This window comes from Spermophilus citellus (assembly GCF_964194105.1).
Source record: "Spermophilus citellus genome assembly, chromosome: 5".
In the NCBI taxonomy this organism is placed as follows: Eukaryota; Metazoa; Chordata; class Mammalia; order Rodentia; family Sciuridae; genus Spermophilus; species Spermophilus citellus.
In genome coordinates, this window is record NC_138186.1 from 43,196,607 (window position 1) to 43,217,107 (window position 20,501).

The 20,501-nt window shown below is 43.3% G+C and overlaps 1 protein-coding gene and 1 pseudogene across 2 annotated transcripts in view; both read right to left on the reverse strand.

Moving 5' to 3' along the window:
- Nucleotides 1-4,787, reverse strand: part of LOC308648832 (serine palmitoyltransferase 1-like) — a 42,389-nt pseudogene extending 37,602 nt beyond the window's left edge. The window contains exons 1-3 of the transcript in view: nucleotides 4,723-4,787; nucleotides 3,044-3,151; nucleotides 2,055-2,149 (exon numbers count right to left, since the gene is read on the reverse strand). The product of the transcript in view is annotated as a serine palmitoyltransferase 1-like (transcript). The remainder of the gene's footprint in view (nucleotides 1-2,054; nucleotides 2,150-3,043; nucleotides 3,152-4,722) is intronic.
- Nucleotides 4,788-16,898: 12,111 nt separating this feature from the next.
- Nucleotides 16,899-19,924, reverse strand: LOC308649350 (zinc finger protein ZIC 5-like; the record flags this gene model as incomplete). Its single annotated transcript, XM_081294954.1, is given in 4 exon segments — nucleotides 16,899-17,642; nucleotides 17,645-17,943; nucleotides 17,946-18,285; nucleotides 19,865-19,924. Coding segments are annotated over 4 exon segments (1,443 nt in total).
- Between the last annotated feature and the right edge of the window lie 577 nt (nucleotides 19,925-20,501).

Consider the following 20,501-nt stretch of genomic DNA (forward strand, 5'->3'; position numbering starts at 1 on the left):
TTCAAAATAAAGCTGTTATTTAAAGGAATAAAATCAAGATAAAATATTTATTTATTTTTGTGTCAAGTCAGTACTGAATATAGTTACTGAAAAAATTGAAAAGCAATACACAATTTACCAATAAACAACAAAAAAATCCTTCAATTTTTTTTCTTGTAGTTTTTGCAAACAATTTACATAATATTCTGCATACTAAAAAAGAAGGGATACTAAGGATCACAAAAATTGAGGTGTTTCAACAAATCACTAAAAAATGATAAAATAATCAGTACAATGTGAAAAGTCAAAATAAAAAGCAACTTAAAAATATATAAAGTTCATACTACATCGATCTTTCCCAGGAATCTATTTATATTCTACTAATATAAGAGAGAAAACCAAGACAGAGCAAATAGACAATGCAGGAGAAAGAAAGTAAGTCCTGAGAGAATGGTGACCTGAGATTCCAGGCCACTGTGTGCAGCAGCTGCATTTAACAACCAATCAGGACTGGAGCAGAGTAAGAGTACTCTGGGAAGAAAAAAAGGAAATAAACCCAAGAGATAACTAATGTGTGTGAAAATCCCAAACGGAGATTTATACACCTAGAGGAAACTGAAGAGACAATACAAAGAACCAAACAAATGAGCAAAGAAAAATGACTGACACCAGGGAAAACAGAAGTGTAGGAAAAGAAAATGTAGTCACATAACACTGGCCTAATTAATGAATGATATTACCGTAGTCATTCGATTGTAGACATTAAAAAATTGAAGGACACCTTATAACTAAACTCTGCCAGAGAGGTGGGGCGTGTGGCTGCTGTTAGCTGAGCAGCAGATGTCCTGCTAAGGGCGCCTGGAGAACCGCACCACAGCCAAGGCCCACAGCTGACTATCGCACCTGCTAGAGGAAGGCTGCCTTTTTCTCATCCACACAAAGGCTGGAAAAGAGCTCCTACAGGCTTGGGGAGCAATCTGTTTTTATAAAGCCATTCTCTCTCTCACAATTAGAGGCTATAACAACATGGGAATGAAAGAAAAAACAAAACATGAAATAACAGCATAAGCAAGTTCCTTGGAAAAAGAGGTAAATACAAGGGAAAAAAGCTAAATAGAAAGTGATTCCTTCTAGAAAGTAGAAATCTGGAGTGAGGTAGGATGGTAGATTGCAGTTTTCCTCATTAAAAAAAATTTAAATTATGTACATGAATGACTAGTTATGAGAAGTCATGCTCATTTGAATAGAGGTACAGGACACAAAGGCACTCTTTCAGCTCTGAATATTAAGTGTTAGCTAATGCATTAAGAAAATCAAAACTATCTTAAGATTTCATCTCACTCCAGTCAGAATGGCACTGAATATTAAAAACAGCATACTATAGGGACATAGCCATATCAATGTTTATAGCAGCACAATTTACAATAGCTAAACTGTGAAACCTAGATGCCCTTCAGTAGATGAATGGATAAAGAAAATGTGGTATATATATATATATATATATATACAATGGAGTACTACTAAGTATTAATAGAAAATAAAATCACAGCATTTGCAGGTAAATGGATAGAACTGGAGAATATAATGCTAAGTGAGGTTAGCCAATCCCCAAAAACCAAATGCTGAATGTTTTCTCTGATATAAAGATGCTGATTCAGAATGGGGTTGGAGGTAAGGGAGCATGGGAGGATCAGACAAATTCTAGATAGAGCAAAGGGGGGGGGGGCATGGGAGTAGAAAAGATGATGGAATGAGATGGATATCATTACTCTAAGTACATGTATGAAGACAGGAATGGTGTGAATATAGTTTGTATACAACCAGAGATATGAAAATTTGTGCTCTATATGTATAATATACATTGTAATGGATTCTGCTGTCATATATAACAAATCAGAACAAAAAATAATTAAAAAAAAAAAAAGAAAAGAAAAGGAATAGGAAAAAGATGCTACTCATGATACAAAGGAAAACTATGGGTACCTAGAGACGAATCTATTGAAAAAGTACGCACTTTGGCAAACATAACCAGAGAAAACCAAGTTCAAGTTCTTCAAATAGCAAAACCAATTTACCCTGAAACAATGTTATAGTTGAGAGCAGGATGGTCTTTTGAAACAGGAGAAACAAGAGGTTCCGGTTGCCATTCTTCGATCAATTCTTCCTGTTCCTACAGGAGAAAAGGGTTACAACTCAGCACTGTCATTTCACACAGTCTTCAGCAATCTCTAAGCTACAGGTGTAGCCAGGCACAGTGGTGCACACCTGTAATCCTAGTGACTCTGGAGGCTGAGGCAGAAGGACTGTAAGTCCAAGACCAGCCTTAGCAACTTAGTGAGGCCCTTAGTAACTTAGTGAGATTCTGCCTCAAATAAAACAGTAAAAAGGGCTAGGGATGTGGCTCAATGGTTAAATACCCCTGGGTACAACCACCAATATCAAAAAACAAACAAACTCTCCCCTACCAAACTATAGGTTGTAATGGAAATTCATAATGAATTCACTATTAGAGATAACCTACATAGCTATTGTGGCTAGAATGAAAACAGAATCATTTCTGAATTTTATGTACTTTGTCCTTATTCCTTCCTTATCACAAGCTAAAGGTTCTATGGATGACTGATATTTAAGAAAATTTCATTTCTATGGTCAGGATTTTTTTTTTCTCCCTTACCATATACAACACATCAAGATTCCATTTTAGATGGGCGTAGGTAGGATTCTAACTCCAAATGTCCTTTGTAAAGTCCTCAGGGAGAACTTTCCCAGGGTTCAGAAATAGTTTAGCTTTTCTCAAGGAACTCATAATCTTTATATAAACTATTATAAAATACAATAGTTTTTCAGACTACTGCTTTCTCCCAGAAAATACAGGAATATAACTTTGGATACTGACTTTATCCCAAACTTTCCCAATATTTTGCCTATGGTGACATTTCATTCGTCTTAATTTCCTTACGTTTCAGAAGATATTTTAACATATCCTGTAGAGCTGAGGCACCACAATTCCTTTTGAGAGAGATGTAGCAATTACAATCATAACAAAACAAAACATGTTTCTTACCTTGACTGTAAGATCAGATCGTTCTTGTAATTTGTAAGTTTTAGAGAAAAGAAGTCTGATTATCCAGAGTATCAGAATTCCTTCCAAAATAAGATGATAAGCAGGGGCCTAGAAGAAAAACATAAAAGTGAAATAGAAAGCTTCAGCTTTTCAAATCTCTTTAGGACTGAAAATGAAATTTTAAAAATCTGACACAGAATCCCAATATTTACAACAGTATAAACTATCAGATCCTTCATGTTAATTTCAATTTTTACTGGTAGGAAATGACTAACAAAATATTTCAGTTTAATAACCCTTCTATCACCTCCATCGATCTACTCCAAGAGAAGCTAACAGAGTGATGTGGAAACCAGTTGCCACAATCTCTCTCTGTTCTTCTGCTTAACTGTATGTTTTCAGTCCAGGCTGACTTTCCTGTGGAAGATTTCAGATATTAATTACATCCTCAATTGGTTAGTTATGGGGTTCTGTACTCCAACACGTTGTTATTGGAAAAATCATTTCAAAAAAGTATTTAGAATTGTAAGCTAAATTACTTTCAAGCATTAGACTGAGTGACAATGATTCAATACAATTTTAAAAATGAATACACCAGAAATTGGAGACTGGAAAACTGCTGGCAAATTCACATATAAACTTTGAAGTCACGGCACAAATAATTTTAAAACTACATACACTCTATATACACACTCACACTCTCTTTTTAGATATACCATAGAAGCCTCCCCCAATATTACAAAGGACAAAGCAACCGGCCACAAGAACTGGTCTCTTCAAGACAATTTTAAAAAATTGCTGATTCTCCCTGAAACGTAATTTATTCAGTAACAAGTCTAAATATCCTTTTAGTTTTCTCAAGGACTAGAATTTAGCAGGTAGAGAGTCCATCCCACAAAGAAATCACTCTAAATGAGAAACTATCAGTCTAGTGAATTAATAAAATTCACAAATGCCACTTCTTTTCCTCCTCAAGAAATGTTCAGAGCTCCATGTGCTTAGTGATCACTGCCCTGAACAGACCCGAGAGACCCAGCAGAGCGTCCAGTTGTTCAGTGGACATTCTCTGAAACGGGTATTCTCATCTTTCATATGATCTCCACATCGCAAACAGCCAGCCCTTGAGGAACTCATTCTCTACCTAACATCTATTAAGAGACCTAAGTCGACGAGACGGACCATGGGATGACAATCGAGCTGATGGGCCTGAGTCCTCAGTCAGCAGCCTCTTTTCTCACCCACCCCGCCCCGTCCCCGTCAAGACAGGCTCCAGTCTCACAGGGCTCTTCCGAGCGGGCGCTCCGCCTTCTCCGGCGCCTCCTTCCCCGGCCCCGGACCGCGCTGGCCCACGGCACTCGCGCCCACACCGGTCACCCCTCCGTCCCACTCTGGTTTTCCCGGGCCCGCCGTTTCCCTCGGCCCCCTGCTCCTTTCCCGCGCCCCGAGGAGCCGGAAAACTGCGGCTCAAATCAAAACCTTCCGTCCGGGCCCGGCGGGTCCCTGCCCACAGCCCACGCTCGGCCGCCGGGACGGGGAGCTCCAGAGTCCTCTCAGCCAGGAACGCAGAGTCGGGCGGGACCGGGTCGGCCCAGCCGAGGCCTCCGACCGCAAGTCCACACGCACCGCGCCACCCTCCCCAGGGCCGGGGTTTCGTGGGCCTCCCGGCCCTCGGAGCCCACCTCGTAGAGAGCCTGCACCATCTCCACCAGGACCCACTGCTCGGCGGCGGTCGCCATGGTCGGCCCCGGAGCTCCAGCCCTTTCCCAGACCGCTCTGGGGACTGACCGGAGCCCAGGGGCGGGGGACACTTACTTCGCTATCTGCTTGCCTTCTTCGTTGGCATCGACCAGACAAGTCAACCCGCACCAGGCAAAGATAAATGACTCCTGGCTGCTCCAGCGGCTCTAGCGCCCCGGCGGGGGCGGAGCAGTGAGGAAGCCGACGGGCAGCCTAAGCTGGGGCGGCTGAGGTCCTCCTCCTGTCCACAAAAGAACATGCTCCTGCGGCCTGGACAGAGATGCACCCCGGGAAGAGGACTAATTGGGTAGTGAGCAACTAAACCGAGTTAGATGGGGAGCCTAGCACCCCAGTGGTCCAGGGGAGGAGAGTTGGAAGTATGGGGGAACCGACAGAGCAGAGTCCAGGGACAGGGCAAGGAAGGCGCGTTGGTCCACCCAGGAACTGTCTGAGACAAGGACAAGTTTTCTGCTCTGGGGTCTCAAGCATAGGAGAGGATCCTTGGATGTGGGCTTTGCCTGCCCCAAGAGAGGATAACCAGAAGACAAGTTGTAGACACGGGGAAGTCGTTGGGTGGAAGATTTGGATGTCCAGTCAGCCGCCCTGGCTGGGAGGCCTGGGAAGGCAGAGGGCCTTCGGGCTCCGGTCACTACCCTGGAGATACATGGTAACGCCCACCCTGGGGTGGGGGTGCGCTCCGGTTCCCTTCATTGTTTTCCAGGATCAAGAACTTAATAGGTGGATCTTAATAGGCGCTCCTTCTGCAGCAGCACAGCGAGAAAATGACTGTCCTGCTAATCTAGTTTATGTGTAGAAATCGACAGTAAACGACCGAGAGATAACAAGGCAAAGGGGGAAGAAAAGCCAAAAGAGCCGCCGCTACCTCCCCGCCCCCACCTCGGGGCTGCAGCGGCTGGGGCAGTGCTAGCTACCCGGTGCGTTTTCCTCCGGGAAATACCAGAGGGACTTGGGCCCAAGGTGGCGGCGAAGAACCCCGAGGTCTTGGCTAGTTGTTAAGGTCCCTCCACCTTCGAGACCGGGTCACTGCCGGGGTCTCGGCAGGGAATCTAAGCGTCCTCTTCCGACAGCGCCACCGCGTGGGCTATGGCCGAAACCTGCGACGCTGGCTCTGCAGGCCGCGTCCCGGAGCTAGCCCTTCCTCTTCGCCTACAGTCCAGGAGTTAAGGATGCGACGGGGGGATGGGCGGTCCCTGGACCTGGGCAACTTCCCACCATTCTACACAAAAAAAAAAAACGCCAGGGCGCTTGCAAAACATCATCACCTTCAGCTAGTCCCAACCCCTTTTAATAAAAGTACACCTGGAAAGTCCAAGCCACGGCACTCCAGCCGTACCCCAAACTCAGAGCAACCAGGCCTGCATCTCGAATTCCGCGCCCGCCCCTAGCAGGAGCCGGCCAGCTCCGGCAGCTGGTCCGAGGAGGACCAAACCGGAGCAGTTTTCTGAGTGCATTGCAGATCTGGGCCCCAGCGGGTCTTGAACTGCTCCTGAGAGGTTAAGAAAGCCTGCTGTTGGACCCAGCGTCCCCGGGCACTTACTGGGACCGAGGAAGAGGAGGGTAGTCGGTCTATCAAGCGATCCAAAGTCGTCGGGAGTGTCGGGGAACTTAGAGGGCTTCCACTGGCTGGAGCGCTCTTAGTTCTTTCGGTCGCATGAAGCCCCTCAGACACCCTCTCAGTCCACCAAGGCTTGACATCCGGGCTTGAGGTGAGCTATTTTGCTGTGCTGCCTTGTGTGGGTGTGAGCCTAATTGTTGGGCGGAGACCCAGTTCTTTGTTTTCAGCCACTCCCTAGAATGGAATGTATCAGTTGGTTAGTTCCTGGAACAAACTGTTATTGTTGTTTTGAGCACAAGCTGGAACTGGGTGTCTCTTGCCTTGTGGGACAAACAGCTGCACCCTTCCAAAACTAGTGTTGTTCTTCCACAGAAAGCGTTATTTTCTATCATTTTTTTCCTGCCCACATCTTAGTGGGCGTGTGACTGCTCTATTCCAACGGTTTATTCCACAGAAAATACCCTACTGATTAGATTAGACTTTGTATATTTGGTTTTCCAGGCGATACCTTCAGTATTCTTACGCACCCACCCTTTCAGTGGGTACTCACGGTAGCGCCCACTTTGGCAGAATTGATGATCCATTCAGCCCAACCGAGTGCTCATTGCAGTAACCAGCCGCATCGCATCGCACCTTTGCTGGGGGCATTGCGTACTGCTAGCTAAACGTGCTGGCAACCCCGAATTCCTGCAAGCATCTTCTGGCTTTGAAACTAATTTGTGTTCTATCCTTTCACCCCAAACGGGTCTTTCCCTTTGGGCACAACTGGAAACCCAGATGTAGGAGGGAAGGGCAGAGCCTGGGGCATTCCTCAGCTCACCTGAGTCCTTGACTTTGGAGGCCTCAATTAACTATCTGCTGTATCAGGATCAGTGGGTGCAAAGACATTGGGCCCGCGGAGGTGCTCTCTCCCGGAGTCCAGTCTTGGAGGGCAACTGGAGTTGGGGTTGGTTGTGCAGACTACCCAAAGCCTGTGTAGATCCCAAGAAGGGAAAAGGAGCTCGGTGTAACAGGAACGATGGGTTACCTCTTCAGAGATCAGCCTGACTTTGTGAGTAACTTAAGCAGCGCCTCTGAACTCGGGGAACGCGTGATGGTATACCTTCCTGTACCCCCATCCTCACCACCGGATCCTTTCCAGGACTCGCGTCTTTCCCACTACCCCCACGACACCCCTCCCCCCCCCTCCTCTTAAAGGCGTGCTGTGGGCACTTGGTTTACCCAGCCGGCGCTTCAGATGTTTATTTGCAGCTAATTGCTTGTGCTGGAAAGTGCTGGTTACCGGAGTCCAACGCTTCAGCCTGCGCAGGCTGACCCCGCCGGCTGCCGCTGGTTGATTCCACTCTCAGAAACCCTGCGACTGGGAGGCGGCTGTCACTCTGGACCAGGCCACCAGTGCTGCTTGGGACTCCCAGTAGGGGGAGCCACCGGGGACGCCATGACGACTTGCATACAGGGCCTCATGTGGGCATTGCAGCCAGGGTCCACCTGGAAAGCGCTGGTGGCTTCCTCTTCTGCCCTCCAGACACTAGCCACAAGCAAAAAAAGAAAGAAAGAAAAAGAAAAGAAAGAAAAACAGGGTCCACCCCACTCCCAATTGGTTTTTGTAGAGCGAAGAGGGCAAAGGAGAACTATAATAGGGCAGTGTGTAGTTTGCTCATGTCTATACACATATATGCCCAAACATATATATGCATATGTACATATGGTTGGAACTAGTTTTAGTTCCACAAAATTTGAGCCTCATTTTAAATATTTTAGGTGATTTAATTTCTTCTCATTGTATTTCCCAAGTCATTTATTTCCAGGAGCTTTTAGGTGGTCCCAGCTCAGTTGAGACCCACTGGCTTTGTCCTAATATCAGCAACAGATTCTCCTTTTGATCCCATAGACTTAAGTAAGTGTTTAGAAGTAAGAGTAAGAGACAAGTTTAAAGAGCAACATTAATCTAGGGTCAAGGCAAAAGCAGTTAGCTTAACTGTGAACCTACAGACCATTCTACTGTGTTCAGTGTGTCTGTACACTTGTACTTAGGGACCAGACAGTTCATGATCAATATTCTCCTGATAAAAGACTGCATCTTCTCCTTATACTAAAACACATCCATGGGAACCTGCAACTCATAAGAACTCTCCAAATGCCAAGTCATCAAATCCTCTCTGGAGGGAAGGATAAAAGCAAAGATTTTCAGACTTGGAAGGAAACCTGAAGATCATCTAGTCCTAGAGTTATAGTTTATTGGTGAGGAATTTGATCTTAGAGGCTAAGAATCACACTGCAGAGGAGAAAGCCCGGGAACACTAAGCTCAGACTGGAACTCTCCTCTTTTGACTCAGTCTAGTACAGTTTTGACTACAGGCACTATTACCCTTGTGATAATTATTTATCCCCACATATTTCAGAGTTTTTAGTAAGGCATACTCCTTTAATACTATTATTATTTAATATGGATATTGGTACTATTAGTGTTGTAATTATAACAAAGTCTGGAAGATAAATAGGGAGGCTGAAATTTAGAAATTGAATTATCTATAACATTGAAATATTTGGGGGAAAATTAAAAATATTGTTTTATACAGCTTAAGAATATTGAGTATATATACACTCTTGAATGAATGAACAAAACAGGAAAGGTGGAATTGGTAGTATCATAAAGGTATTCTTCAAGTTGAGTAATTTTTCTCCAAAATCAGACCCAACCAACTTAGTGCTTAATTTAATTCTGTGGATTTTTTTCTTGTCTTGCTTTTTTTTTGCCTTTTGCGAATTCTTTATTTTACTTTTAGTACTGGGAATTGAACCCAGAGGTACTTTACCACTGAGCTACATCCTTGGTCCTTTTTATTTTTTTATTTTGAAACAGGATTTTGCTAAGTTGCTGAGGCTGGACTCAGATTTTTTATTCTGCTGCTTCGGCCTCCTAGGTTGCTGGGATTACAGGTGTGCACCACTGCACCTAGCTCTCTTTTATAAATTCTCAAGTGTTAAATTCTGGTGTCATTTTCAAGGACCAAATGGAATGAAAGGATACATTTTTAAAATTTGAATTGAGAAAAATAAAATTTAATTTCTAAAAATTTGACTCAGCAACAGAAAGTTTCTAAATGAAATATTGTAGGATACCACCCCCCAATGCCATGGTTTTATAATAACCCCTATAAACCCCTATAAATATCAATGACATTTTCTCACTCTATCTATAATTACCTTCTTTTATATTTCCATAAGGTCAATACTAAAATTATTATTTACAGAGCCACTTTACTATTCTTTTTTGTATTCCTGTTCATAAAAGCAATGGAATACATTATCAAATGGAAATGTCTCAGTCTCTTTCCGTAACTAATGTCCAATATTTAGCAAATGGTGCTGTGATGTCATTCAAATGGGTATTGGGCAAGGTACCTATTGATGTATTGATTTCCCTTCTTCAAAGTCCTTTGGGAATTGGGGAGAAAGAGGAAAGTATAGGTTGTCTGAGATTCCCAATACCTACTCTAAAACACACGCGCGCGCACACACACACACACACACACACACACACAATTACATTCGGCTGATAAAATTGACAATTCAGAAGTATTGCTTACTGAAATTCATAATAGGATGACATTGAGGTCATTCAGCTGATCAACCCGAATTCCCCCCATCCAGTCATTTTATTTCCTTTTCAAATCTCAACCTTTTAAAAGTAAAAAAAAAACAAAAAAAAAAAAAACCAAATTTTCAGATAGTCTTCAGTGATGGGAGCAGGAGGAAAAGAGGAGGCTCACAGGAAAGAGTGGATATATATTTTTTAATACACTGTTTCTTTCAAACACACAAGCCCACAAATGCTGCTCTAGGGTCCTGTAAGCTCAACAGTATCCAAGAAAACTGGCACTTGCTGCAGATTTCATAAGGGATCTCAGTGTTCCATGGCTTGGTGTAACTTCTCACCTGGGAGGTCTCTGAGATCTTCTTATAGCCTAAACCTGTGATGGTTCACAGCACACTCATGGCAATAAAGAAGCTGCTCTGATTGTCTGGTTTTTCTAGGAGGGAATTTCAAAGCAGGGTTCCTTTCAGCCTCAATCATTAAACCAATTTTTGAGGAGAAAGACTTTTAATTCAAGTCCCAGTAAAAAATGCCAATTAAACTGCTCAGAAAAATTTCACATTGTAACATCTGTCTCAGAATTACCACACACAACAGTGTCTATAGCCAAGCTGCAAATATATGAATAAAAACTAACCCTAGACTTCCTCTCCTTTGGAACTAGGGAGGGTTGTGCTGCATTGAGTAACAGAGAAACTTTGCTCTAAGGCATTCCAAACACAACTGCATAGTAACTGCTTTGTTTTCTTGCTTTCTCCCCCCATTATAAGAGAAACTGAATATTTTTGTCTTCCAAGTTTTCTATACATTTGCCTCTAAGTTTAGCACTGTCATCTAGGAAATCCCTACTCATCAAAGCCACCTGATTATTCATTCTTGTGTGTGCTGGAGTTGGGGGAAGGCACAGGGAGAACATTCCCCTCCTTTCTCTAGCCCTCCCTGCTAGAAAAGGGGTGTATTTACAGGGCATGCAACTCATTTTCCTCCATTTGTGGGCCCCCTCTTGATGCTGGATTCCAAATACATACTCAAGAAGAAAGATCTAACACTGTCTATACCCATTTCTCTATACCAGGAAAGGCTGGTGGTGAAGATGTTGATGAGGGAAGTAGGGTGCAGAGGGAAAGGGAATTGGGACCTTCCTCTTTAAAGGGGGGATGCCAGTGTGTGTGACAAATGAATCTCTTTTTTAGAAGATAAATTGATTTAAACAATAGAATCCATCTTCTTGCAATGACTTAAAGACAATTAAAATTACTTAAAGATGATTAAAGTTTCTGTAAATATTGGGGGGGGGGAAGTAATTATGCTTCCAGATTTTAAATCTACACATTAATTCTGTCTTTGCCACTTACTAGTTGCATGAATTTGAGGAGGTCATTTTATCTCTCTGAGTCTCATATTCCTTATCTGTGGAATGGGCATAGTTCAGAAAGCTATCACATAAAACTGAGAATTAAACATAATACTCTATATAAATTGCACAGTCCCTAGAACATAGTAAAAATAGTAAAAACTAAGAAAATGTTCAGTATACTATTAAGATGTGGTAATTACTTATCTAGTTTCTCTCCCCACCCCCCGCCTCATTGATTCATAGGGCAAATGACTGAATTTGAATAAAGAGTCAAATATTGGCTCCCATTGTTTTCTTAGATCCATGGGTTTTTTTTAGACAAAATAACTCAAACTACACTATTATTTCACCCATAAGCAACTTTCTGTGAATTTTATTAAGTATCTCTCACTTGTCCTCACCTGTTTTTGCATCCTTTCTTCCTTTACAACAGCACTCCTCAGCTAGGCTCAGGGGTCAATGTTACCAGGACACTTCTAAGAGGCCATTTCAATATCATCCATAGAAGGCTGTGCTCAGGCATGTAGAACTTTCCGTCGTACACTTTAGAGCTGTGACATTATATTGGTTTGAAGTAGAGAAAAAGAGACTGATTCTTGCTGCAGGAACACAGGACAGGGTGTCATACTAAAAGGGGTGAGAAGACCATAGGCCCAACATTTATTTGACTTCTGCATTAATCATGCACAGTGGCCAATATTGTATGGTGTTGACAAAGAAATAAAACAAAGAAATAATCTGCTTTTCTGAAGGAAAATGGCTACACCTGGCTGGGGTGGGCAATGTTCTTCATTCAGTTTATAAATTGCTATGCTGTTCTCACTGTGATCAGATTTTTCTCAGGCTATATTCTTCCAGCTACACTGCTAATAGGAGCAGCCCCAGGACGGGGGCAGTGAAAAACAGAGTCTTCAGCAGAAGCAATGCCAAGGCATCTCTTCACCTACCTGCAAGACCCAAAGCAAAACCAGGGGCTCTGCAGGAAGCCTCAAAAGGGCTGCCTCTCCAGCCTCTAGCAGACAGAAGGGACAGTTCAAGATCAGTTTTCTTCCTCCTGCGGCTTTGGATCTCTTTTCTCTGACTTTCTCAGAGTCCCTCTTTATTCAGGGGGCCCAGCACTGCCTTGGACTGGAGAGACAGTTATTAAATAGGACACCAGTAGGGAAACACCCAAGGCACTGCTCAGTGGGGTTTTCTTTTTCATTCTATGTTTTGTCCTTTGTGAGCTCTGCCCAGATATTTACATCAGTTTGAAACATTGGGACAATAAAATTTCAATGACCATGCAAACTATGTTCACTCCCACAAACCAAACACAAATTGATTGCTCTTTACCAATCAATGTTCTTCAGCAGCTTAGGGGGAGACGCCAGGCTGAAAACCCTAGTCCCAAGATAAAAATCCTCAGGCTCTTGGGGCAACTGGGCTATTATAAACTGAGGTGGAACCATGAAGCCCGAAGTAGCAAGGCTCTGAACTTACCCTCCCCTCCTGCAAAAAAGCCATTTGCTTTTATTGCTTCTGTGGCTAAGCTATTTTCAGTCTTGGGAAAGGGAGGAGAATAAAGAGGGGATGGCCCTGGATAATAATCTTCAAACTGACGTGGATGACAGGTTCAGGCTTCCACTGACATCAAAAAACCTCAAAATGCAGTTCTTAGATCCAATCCAGTTTAACAAATATTCCGAGAAACTATTGTTACTATTACCATGTACATTTTACTTCCAAAAGTGAATTCAGAGATATCCATATAATTAGCACACCTTGCTAAATGGGGCTTACCTAAGATCAGACTTTCTTCTATGAGGTTCTATAATTGGCTTAACAGTGAAAAGTCAAAGCTGACATCTTATGAACAGGACCCTGTTTAAAGGCACACTTAATAATCATTTCAAAATGCTGTATTGTAAGGTAGGAACTGGTTCAGGCACATTGAAAAATATTATATTGCACCCTCTCAGAGCTTACAATCTAAAATCAACTATTAATAAGACTACACTCTGACCACACAGAGGATGAACAAAATACATAAGAAACAGAGATTTTATAGCCATATGTACAATGACACACAAATTTATGTTTTATAGTGTCAAATGCCAAAGAGTTGAATATTTAGAAATCCTGGTCTTAAAGGAGCTAGTTTCTACCCCCCACTGATGGTGTTTGGGTCTTTTCCATGGAGAGAGGGGCACCTCTAATGTTCATGGAAAGTACACCAATCAAGAGAACTATCTGCAACAGTGTAGAAAGAAACCTGGTGTAGACATTGAAGGCCACTTTCTGCTATGTACAGGAGCACATCTCACCAGACCATTGGTCAGAATAGGTTTTTGGAGACCACATAGTCAACTTGTTTCTAGCACAACCCAAACTCTCTCATTAGCTCTGTATTCCTTTGCGTTTGTGATTGCCATCCCCGTGAAATCCTCCTAAAAATATGTGTAGGAAGAATGACACACTGGTCTGACACATATTAAGTCATTCAGCTAAGATGTGAATAAAGTTCTCAAAATATAACCACTAACAGACTACCTATTATGTGTTTAGAACTATGCCAGATGGTGTGAGGAAAACAAGGAATTTACAAGATCTCACCCTTGTCCTTAAAGAACTGGGAATTCATTTAAGAGACAAGATTCACTCAGGTAGAACAGTTGGCAACAACGAAGACATAATCGATTTCCAAGGGAGGTGGCGCAGACTTAAGTAATATATCATGGAAGTGACAGATAAGCCTAAGAATTAAAATGGTCCAGAAATGTGAGGTTTTGGCTAGATCTGGAAAGATGGCTGAAACTGAGGTAGGCTGTGAGATGGGGATTGACAAGAACTGGGTGCTGTGAGCAAACTGCTGAGGCTTTGCTTCTGAGCCTGAACTGAGCAAGAAATTTGGTAGCTAGGGTAGGACTGTTTATGGAGGCTTCAAATTTTTCCCCAGAGGATACAGACATGATGGAGAAGAAACTAGAGCTACTAGTTTCTTAAATGCCCTTCTCTTAATTTCTAAGCCCTTTAAAAACAACCTTATCTTCTCAATATTACAAAAAGCATATGTATTTATGGTAGAGGCATTAAAAGGTACGGGTAAGAAAAAAATAAATAAAACAAACACAGCTCCAACAAAACAAAGGAAAAAGCAACAGAAAAGAACTCTAATGACTTCATTTGGTAAAGCTCGAGGAAAAGAAGGTTCATAATGAAAAGGATTTGGAAGAATTGTCACGACCACAGCAGACAATATGCAGGATGGCAGGAAAAAACAAAAGGTGAGTGGCAAGGAGACAACCTACAAGGTTAGAAAGAGCCTGCTTGTCAGAATCCTGAGGCCCAGACCCAGGGCAGGAGTAGTGGGAATGGTGAGGAGAGGCTGGACCTCAGAGGCCTCTCAGAGGAAGTCCGGGCAGGTGGGATTTCAGGCTTTCCCATAACTGAATAGCAGGGAGAGTCCTGCCTGCCTATTGAAGTCCCAGCTCCTGGGCACAGGGATCCTTGCCTGGATTTTCCCCCTCCAATTATTTTCTTCCAGAGTTGGGATTACCTAACATCTCAGAAACTGGTATGATCCCAATCAGGTATCCCCAAAGTATATCAAGAGGACACCCCAGTTCTAGAAATCACTTTCTGTAAGAGAGATCCTGGAGAATGTTTTTCAGCTTTTCAGAAAAACTTTCATGGATTCAGTCTCTTGGACAGACTTTCTGAAGCCTTCTTCACCCTTAGCCAGTGTAGAAGTGCTCCTGGGCTGGCTGAAGGCCAGATGAACATCGCCTTTGAGAAAGGGAATGTAAACTCCAGTGGTCCAAAAAGCAATGGCATGTCACAAGTCACCACACCACTTCCTCTCCATTGACAAGTCACTTTCCTCAGTTGCTTCATGGTTCTTGAACTCATTTTGCTGTAGTAATTCTTTTTTTTTTTTTTTTTTTTGGTTTTCACATTACGTTGTTCATTCAAGTAAGCTCAAAAATATATTTTTCCATTTCCTTTCCTTTTTTTTAAATAAACCATGAATCATAAATGATAATCTTTCACCAAAATGTATAATATAATTCTTTGGTGTGCTTTGAACTCTTCCGGGGAGTGGGAGGGAAGGGGGGAAACAATGTCTGAAAATAAATTAATTCAACTGTACAAATAAAAGTGTTCACATACAAGTTATTAACAATGACAAGACTACATCAACCACTCACAGCACACAAATTTCTACAAACCCTGGGGAGGGGGTGTCTTCAGGGTCTCTGAGGATAAATTAGTGCTCTTTAGTATATTTGTATGATGTTTCTGATGGACTACATTTTGCACAGGAGATGTGTATAGCAACTCCCTCCCCTCTTTCAATGTAAGTCATTTATTTCACATTATCATTTTCAAGAAGAGAGTTTGGGTGCTCAGTACTCAGGTGGAATAAAATGCACTCAAATGCATTTAGGCAGTAAAAAATAGAGACTTTTTTTTTAAAGGTTGACACAATAGTATAAAAGAGGAGTTGGCCCGTTTCAAAAACAACAGCTTTCAAAAAAAAAAAAAAAAAAAAAAAAGGCATCACACCTCCTCAGACTTGACTGTCAATGTTGGCATCCCAAAGAATTTATGCTCAAAAACAACCTCTTTATTACACAAGAAGTTTGGACACAGTAAGAAGGCAGCATCTGAGATTTCAGATTTTAAAAAAACAAAACAAAACAAAAACAAAAGAAAAAAAAACTCCAGAGAGGAAAAAGAAAGCACTTGAATTTCTTCTATTTTATAAAAGATCACAGTTTCACAGTTGTCTCTTGCAGCAGCTTTTCTTCTCTCCACTTTTGCTTGAACAATCACAGTAGCACAATACATGGAGATAGATTAAGGTTGCTGCACTTTTTTTTTTTAAATCACACAAGGAAGGGTTCTGAAGAAATAATCCTGTATAAAAATATCATGTTAAGATGAGATCAGTAATAAAAGCATGAAAATTAAAAATTATAAATATTAGAACTTAAAGGGCTTTTACAAATACTTTTGGACACAGGCACAGTCCAAGATCTGTTGGCGATGCAGCAAGTGTGTGGTTTACAATCAAGAGGCCTTTGCAGAATTAGGGCTTGACAAGGAGGCTCAAAAGCAGCCTACCTTATGGTGTCAAAGGCATTCAAGAGGCACTCCGGGAAACGCAGAGGGTCTGGTTGCTGTGTGAAGTTCTGACTTAATGCTCATCTTCTCCCCCCTTTAAATATATACACATACATGCATATATGTGTGTGATATATATACATACGTATGCACACACATATATATGTATCGGCAGTGTGTATCTCGGTTAATGTCTCCATTCATTTTCCTTGGTACAATTCGCCCTCAGCCCTGTCTCCCTGCAATGTACAAGTCCAGCTTGGATGTTTTTTGTTTTGCTTTTTTAAGAAGAAAGAAAAAAAAAGCCCAAATATCTTAATTAAATTAATTAAATGTACAAACACCATAGGGTTTCATACTGAATAAATAGGGCTAATTAGACCAGTAGCAAGTCTGAGTCACATGTTTGTCTCAGGCTCGGCATTGTCTCAGGTTAGGATATGGTCCAAGGACTCCCACTTATTAATAATGATAAATTCTAATGTATCGTCCGCACAACTTCAGGGTTCCCATACATTTCCTCATCTTCAGACTCAGAGGTGGTTCCGTTGCTGGAAGGTGTGTGGAGGTGGCTGGGGGCCCCACTGGCCTGGCAAACGTACCACTCATTGAGGTTGGTCACCTGAGGGGACAGAGTGCTAGAGCGACTCCTGGCTGGGTCCAGCACAGGGGACAAGGGGGTACCCACCGGAGTCCCCACTGATGAGTAACCAAGGGCTCCTGGAGAAGGTGGGGGGGGGGACTTGCAGTGAATCTTCATGTGCTTCCTCAGAGAACTCGGGTGAGTGTAGGATTTGTCACAGCCTCGGATCTTGCAGTAGTAGGGCTTGTCACTGGTGTGGACATGGGAATGTTTCTTTCGATCACTGCTATTGGCAAACTTCCTATCACAACCATCGAATTCACATTTGAAAGGCTTTTCCCCTGTATGAGTGCGCTTGTGGATCTTGAGGTTTTCAGAGCGTGCAAAGACCTTGCCGCAGCCCGGGAAGGGGCAGGGGAAGGGCTTCTCGCCAGTGTGCACGCGGATGTGGTTGATGAGCTTGTATTTGGCCTTGAAGGGCTTGCCTTCGCGTGGACAGTCCTCCCAGAAGCAGACGTGGCTGCTTTGCTCCGGGCCGCCCACGTGCTCCACCGTGACGTGGTTCACCAGCTCGTGCATGGTGCTGAAAGTTTTGGAGCAGGGCTTGGCGCCGCCGGCCGGGGGCGGTGGCGGTGGCGCCCGGCCAGCTCGTCGGGGTCGATCCGCTTGCAGATGAGCTCCTGCTTGATTGGCTGCCGCATGTAGCGCAGGAAGGCCCCGGCGGCCCCTGGGAGGTGGGGGTGGTGCTGGTGCGGGTGCTGCGCGGGCGCTGGCGGCGGCGGCGGCGCCGGGGGCGGCACGTGGTGCTGCAGGTGGGGCCCAGGCCCCGCTGCCGCTGCGGCCGCCGCTGCAGCCAGGTTCAGGTTTAAGTTCACGGCTCCATAGCCGTGCAGAGCGGCGGCCGCAGCGGCAGCCACCGCCCCGTAGTGCGCGTCCCAAAGCGTGGAGCGAAGGGCGGCTCTGCTCGGCCATACAGCTCAGCCGCCGCGGCTGCTGCCGCCGCCGCCAGCCCCAGACGCATTTGGCAGTTGAGCGGGTGTGGGTGACCGCCGGGAGCCCCTGGAGTGTCGTGCAGCGCGGGGAAGAGCGCCGGGCCACCGCCGCTGTCCGGGCCCGCGTAGGTGCCGCTGGCAGAGATGAACATGCTGGCCGAGTGGGGAGGCGGGGCCGGGTGCTGGGGGGAGCTGGTGCCGGACCTCTGCTCCCCTCCGAGCGGGGCCCCGTCGCTGTAGTAATTCTTTACCCCTCTTTTTACAACCCCCAGCAACCTTCCTGTCTTTAACTTATTTTTGAATCACAAGTCAAGAACAGAGCTATATTGCTAAAAGATACTTTTCTAAGCAATTAATATTTTTCTTCTCTGTTAAAAGTGGTTAGATCTTCAGAGATATCAGCACTTGCATTAACAGGAATTCTTATTGCTGGAACAGTAAAAGGAGTTTCAGGTTCTCATCTAATAGTGTTCTTCTTCATCCCATCACAAGTGCCCATCACAGGTCGACATTTTCCAGCTCCCCTTAGAGTGAAGAGTGATGCAGTAGCGTATGAACACGACCACGTTTTGGCTAAATGAGAGAAGTAATGGGTGCCACCATTTGATATTTATTTTAAAGAATCAGACAGGCACCTTCTCATCCCATTTGTCTGCTTGAGAAAATATAAAAATTGAAAATGTAAATTGGAACACAGAGATAAGATTCAAATGTTGAAGCTGATAGGCTGCTACCAGTTCTACATTACCCACCTCTGGAGCATTACATAACAATGATACAAGTTTCTACCCTGCATGTGCCATTCTACTTAGAACTCTTTATGTGGCTCTCAACATTTTATCCTGCTTTGTATATACATAAATTATGAAAAATAACATCCTTAATATTCATTCATTCATTCATACAATCTTCCATGAAAATATCACAGCATAACTAATAAGTTGGCGACTACATAGGCATGCAGACTTGAGTAGGATGGGGGAGGACTCATAATGTAAAGAATGAATTGTCTCTGGCATGGTGGCACATGCTTGTAATCCCAGTAACTCGGGAGGCTGAGACAGGGAAATTGCAAGTTCAAGGTCAGCCTCAACAACTTAGCAAAGCCTTAAGCAACTTAATGAGACCCTGTCTCAAAGTAAAAAATAAAAAGGGTTAGGGATGAGGCTCAGTGGTTAAGGACCCTTGGGTTCAATCTGCAGTACCAAAAACAAACAAACAAACAAAAGAATGACTTCTCACTTGGAAATCAGAAAAACTGAATCTTAATAATAGCAGTTGTCATTTACTGAATGTTTACTGTATTACTATAAGCAGGTAACTTATAAATGCTTCACTATAATTATCACAATTAACACAACCTTTTGAGGGAGATACCTTTTTAATCCCAATTTTTACAGATGAGGAGACCGAGATTTAAAAAGTTAAAAAACTTGCCCAAAGTCACAAACAAATAATCACCAAAACCCAGATTTGAAGCCAGATATGATTTCACAGCCAATATTCTCTTTCAACTCCTTCATCGCTCAGCTGAATGGCACTGGTTCTAAGGCTGTGCAGTGATATGCTGGGATCCAGACAACTAACTCAACCTATTTTTTTCAACACATGCATGTTGATGATAATGTTAACCTCTATATACATCACAAATGTGTGGTCAAGATCAATAAGATAATTTGTGGCACTGACTAGAGATTGTTGCTTTTGCTACCACTTTCCCCAGCCCTCTGATTCCCTAACTCCTCTGCTTTGCCTTCCTGCTTGTTCCTGATTAGGACTAACTGCCTTAACTGAAACAAATGATGGGAACTAAGGAAACTTGGTCCAGATTTCTAAATCACATCATACCCATTATGTAAGTGTGAATACAGGCTCCATACTTTTATCACCATCACCATCCTCATCCTCATCATCACCATCACCACCCATCACTCTACTGACAGGGAAACTCTTATAACCACCCTATTCTTAGATTTCCTCCTCTACCAGTGGTCCTTCCTGTAAAGCTAATAGTTCTTGCCCTCATCTCACCCTGAAGTTGGTTCTCAGCACCCTCTGCTGGGCTCTGTCTGCAGCTCAGAACCTCTTTCTGGTAGAGAGGGAAGATGGGAGGGGAGGGGAGGGGAGGGGGGATAGTAGGGGATAGGAAAGGTAGCAGAATACAACAGTCACTAATATGGCATTATGTAAAAATGTGAATATGTAACAGATGTGATTCTGCAATCTGTATTTGGGGTGAAAATGGGCTATACACGCCTAGCTTGCCTCACAAGATGTTGTGACAATAAAAAGTGTTAATTTGCTGAAAAGGACATTGAAAACTGTAAACTACTATGCAAAATCCACTTATTCCTGCATGATATCAATGTCTATGTGTCGATCCACAAAGTCGGTATAGAAAAGTAAAACAAGTTCTTCCACATAAAATGTATTGTTCAAAATTTTTTATATTAACCAAAGCAACACAACGATTAACCTTTACAAGCCTGAGAGGAATGTCAAGTTC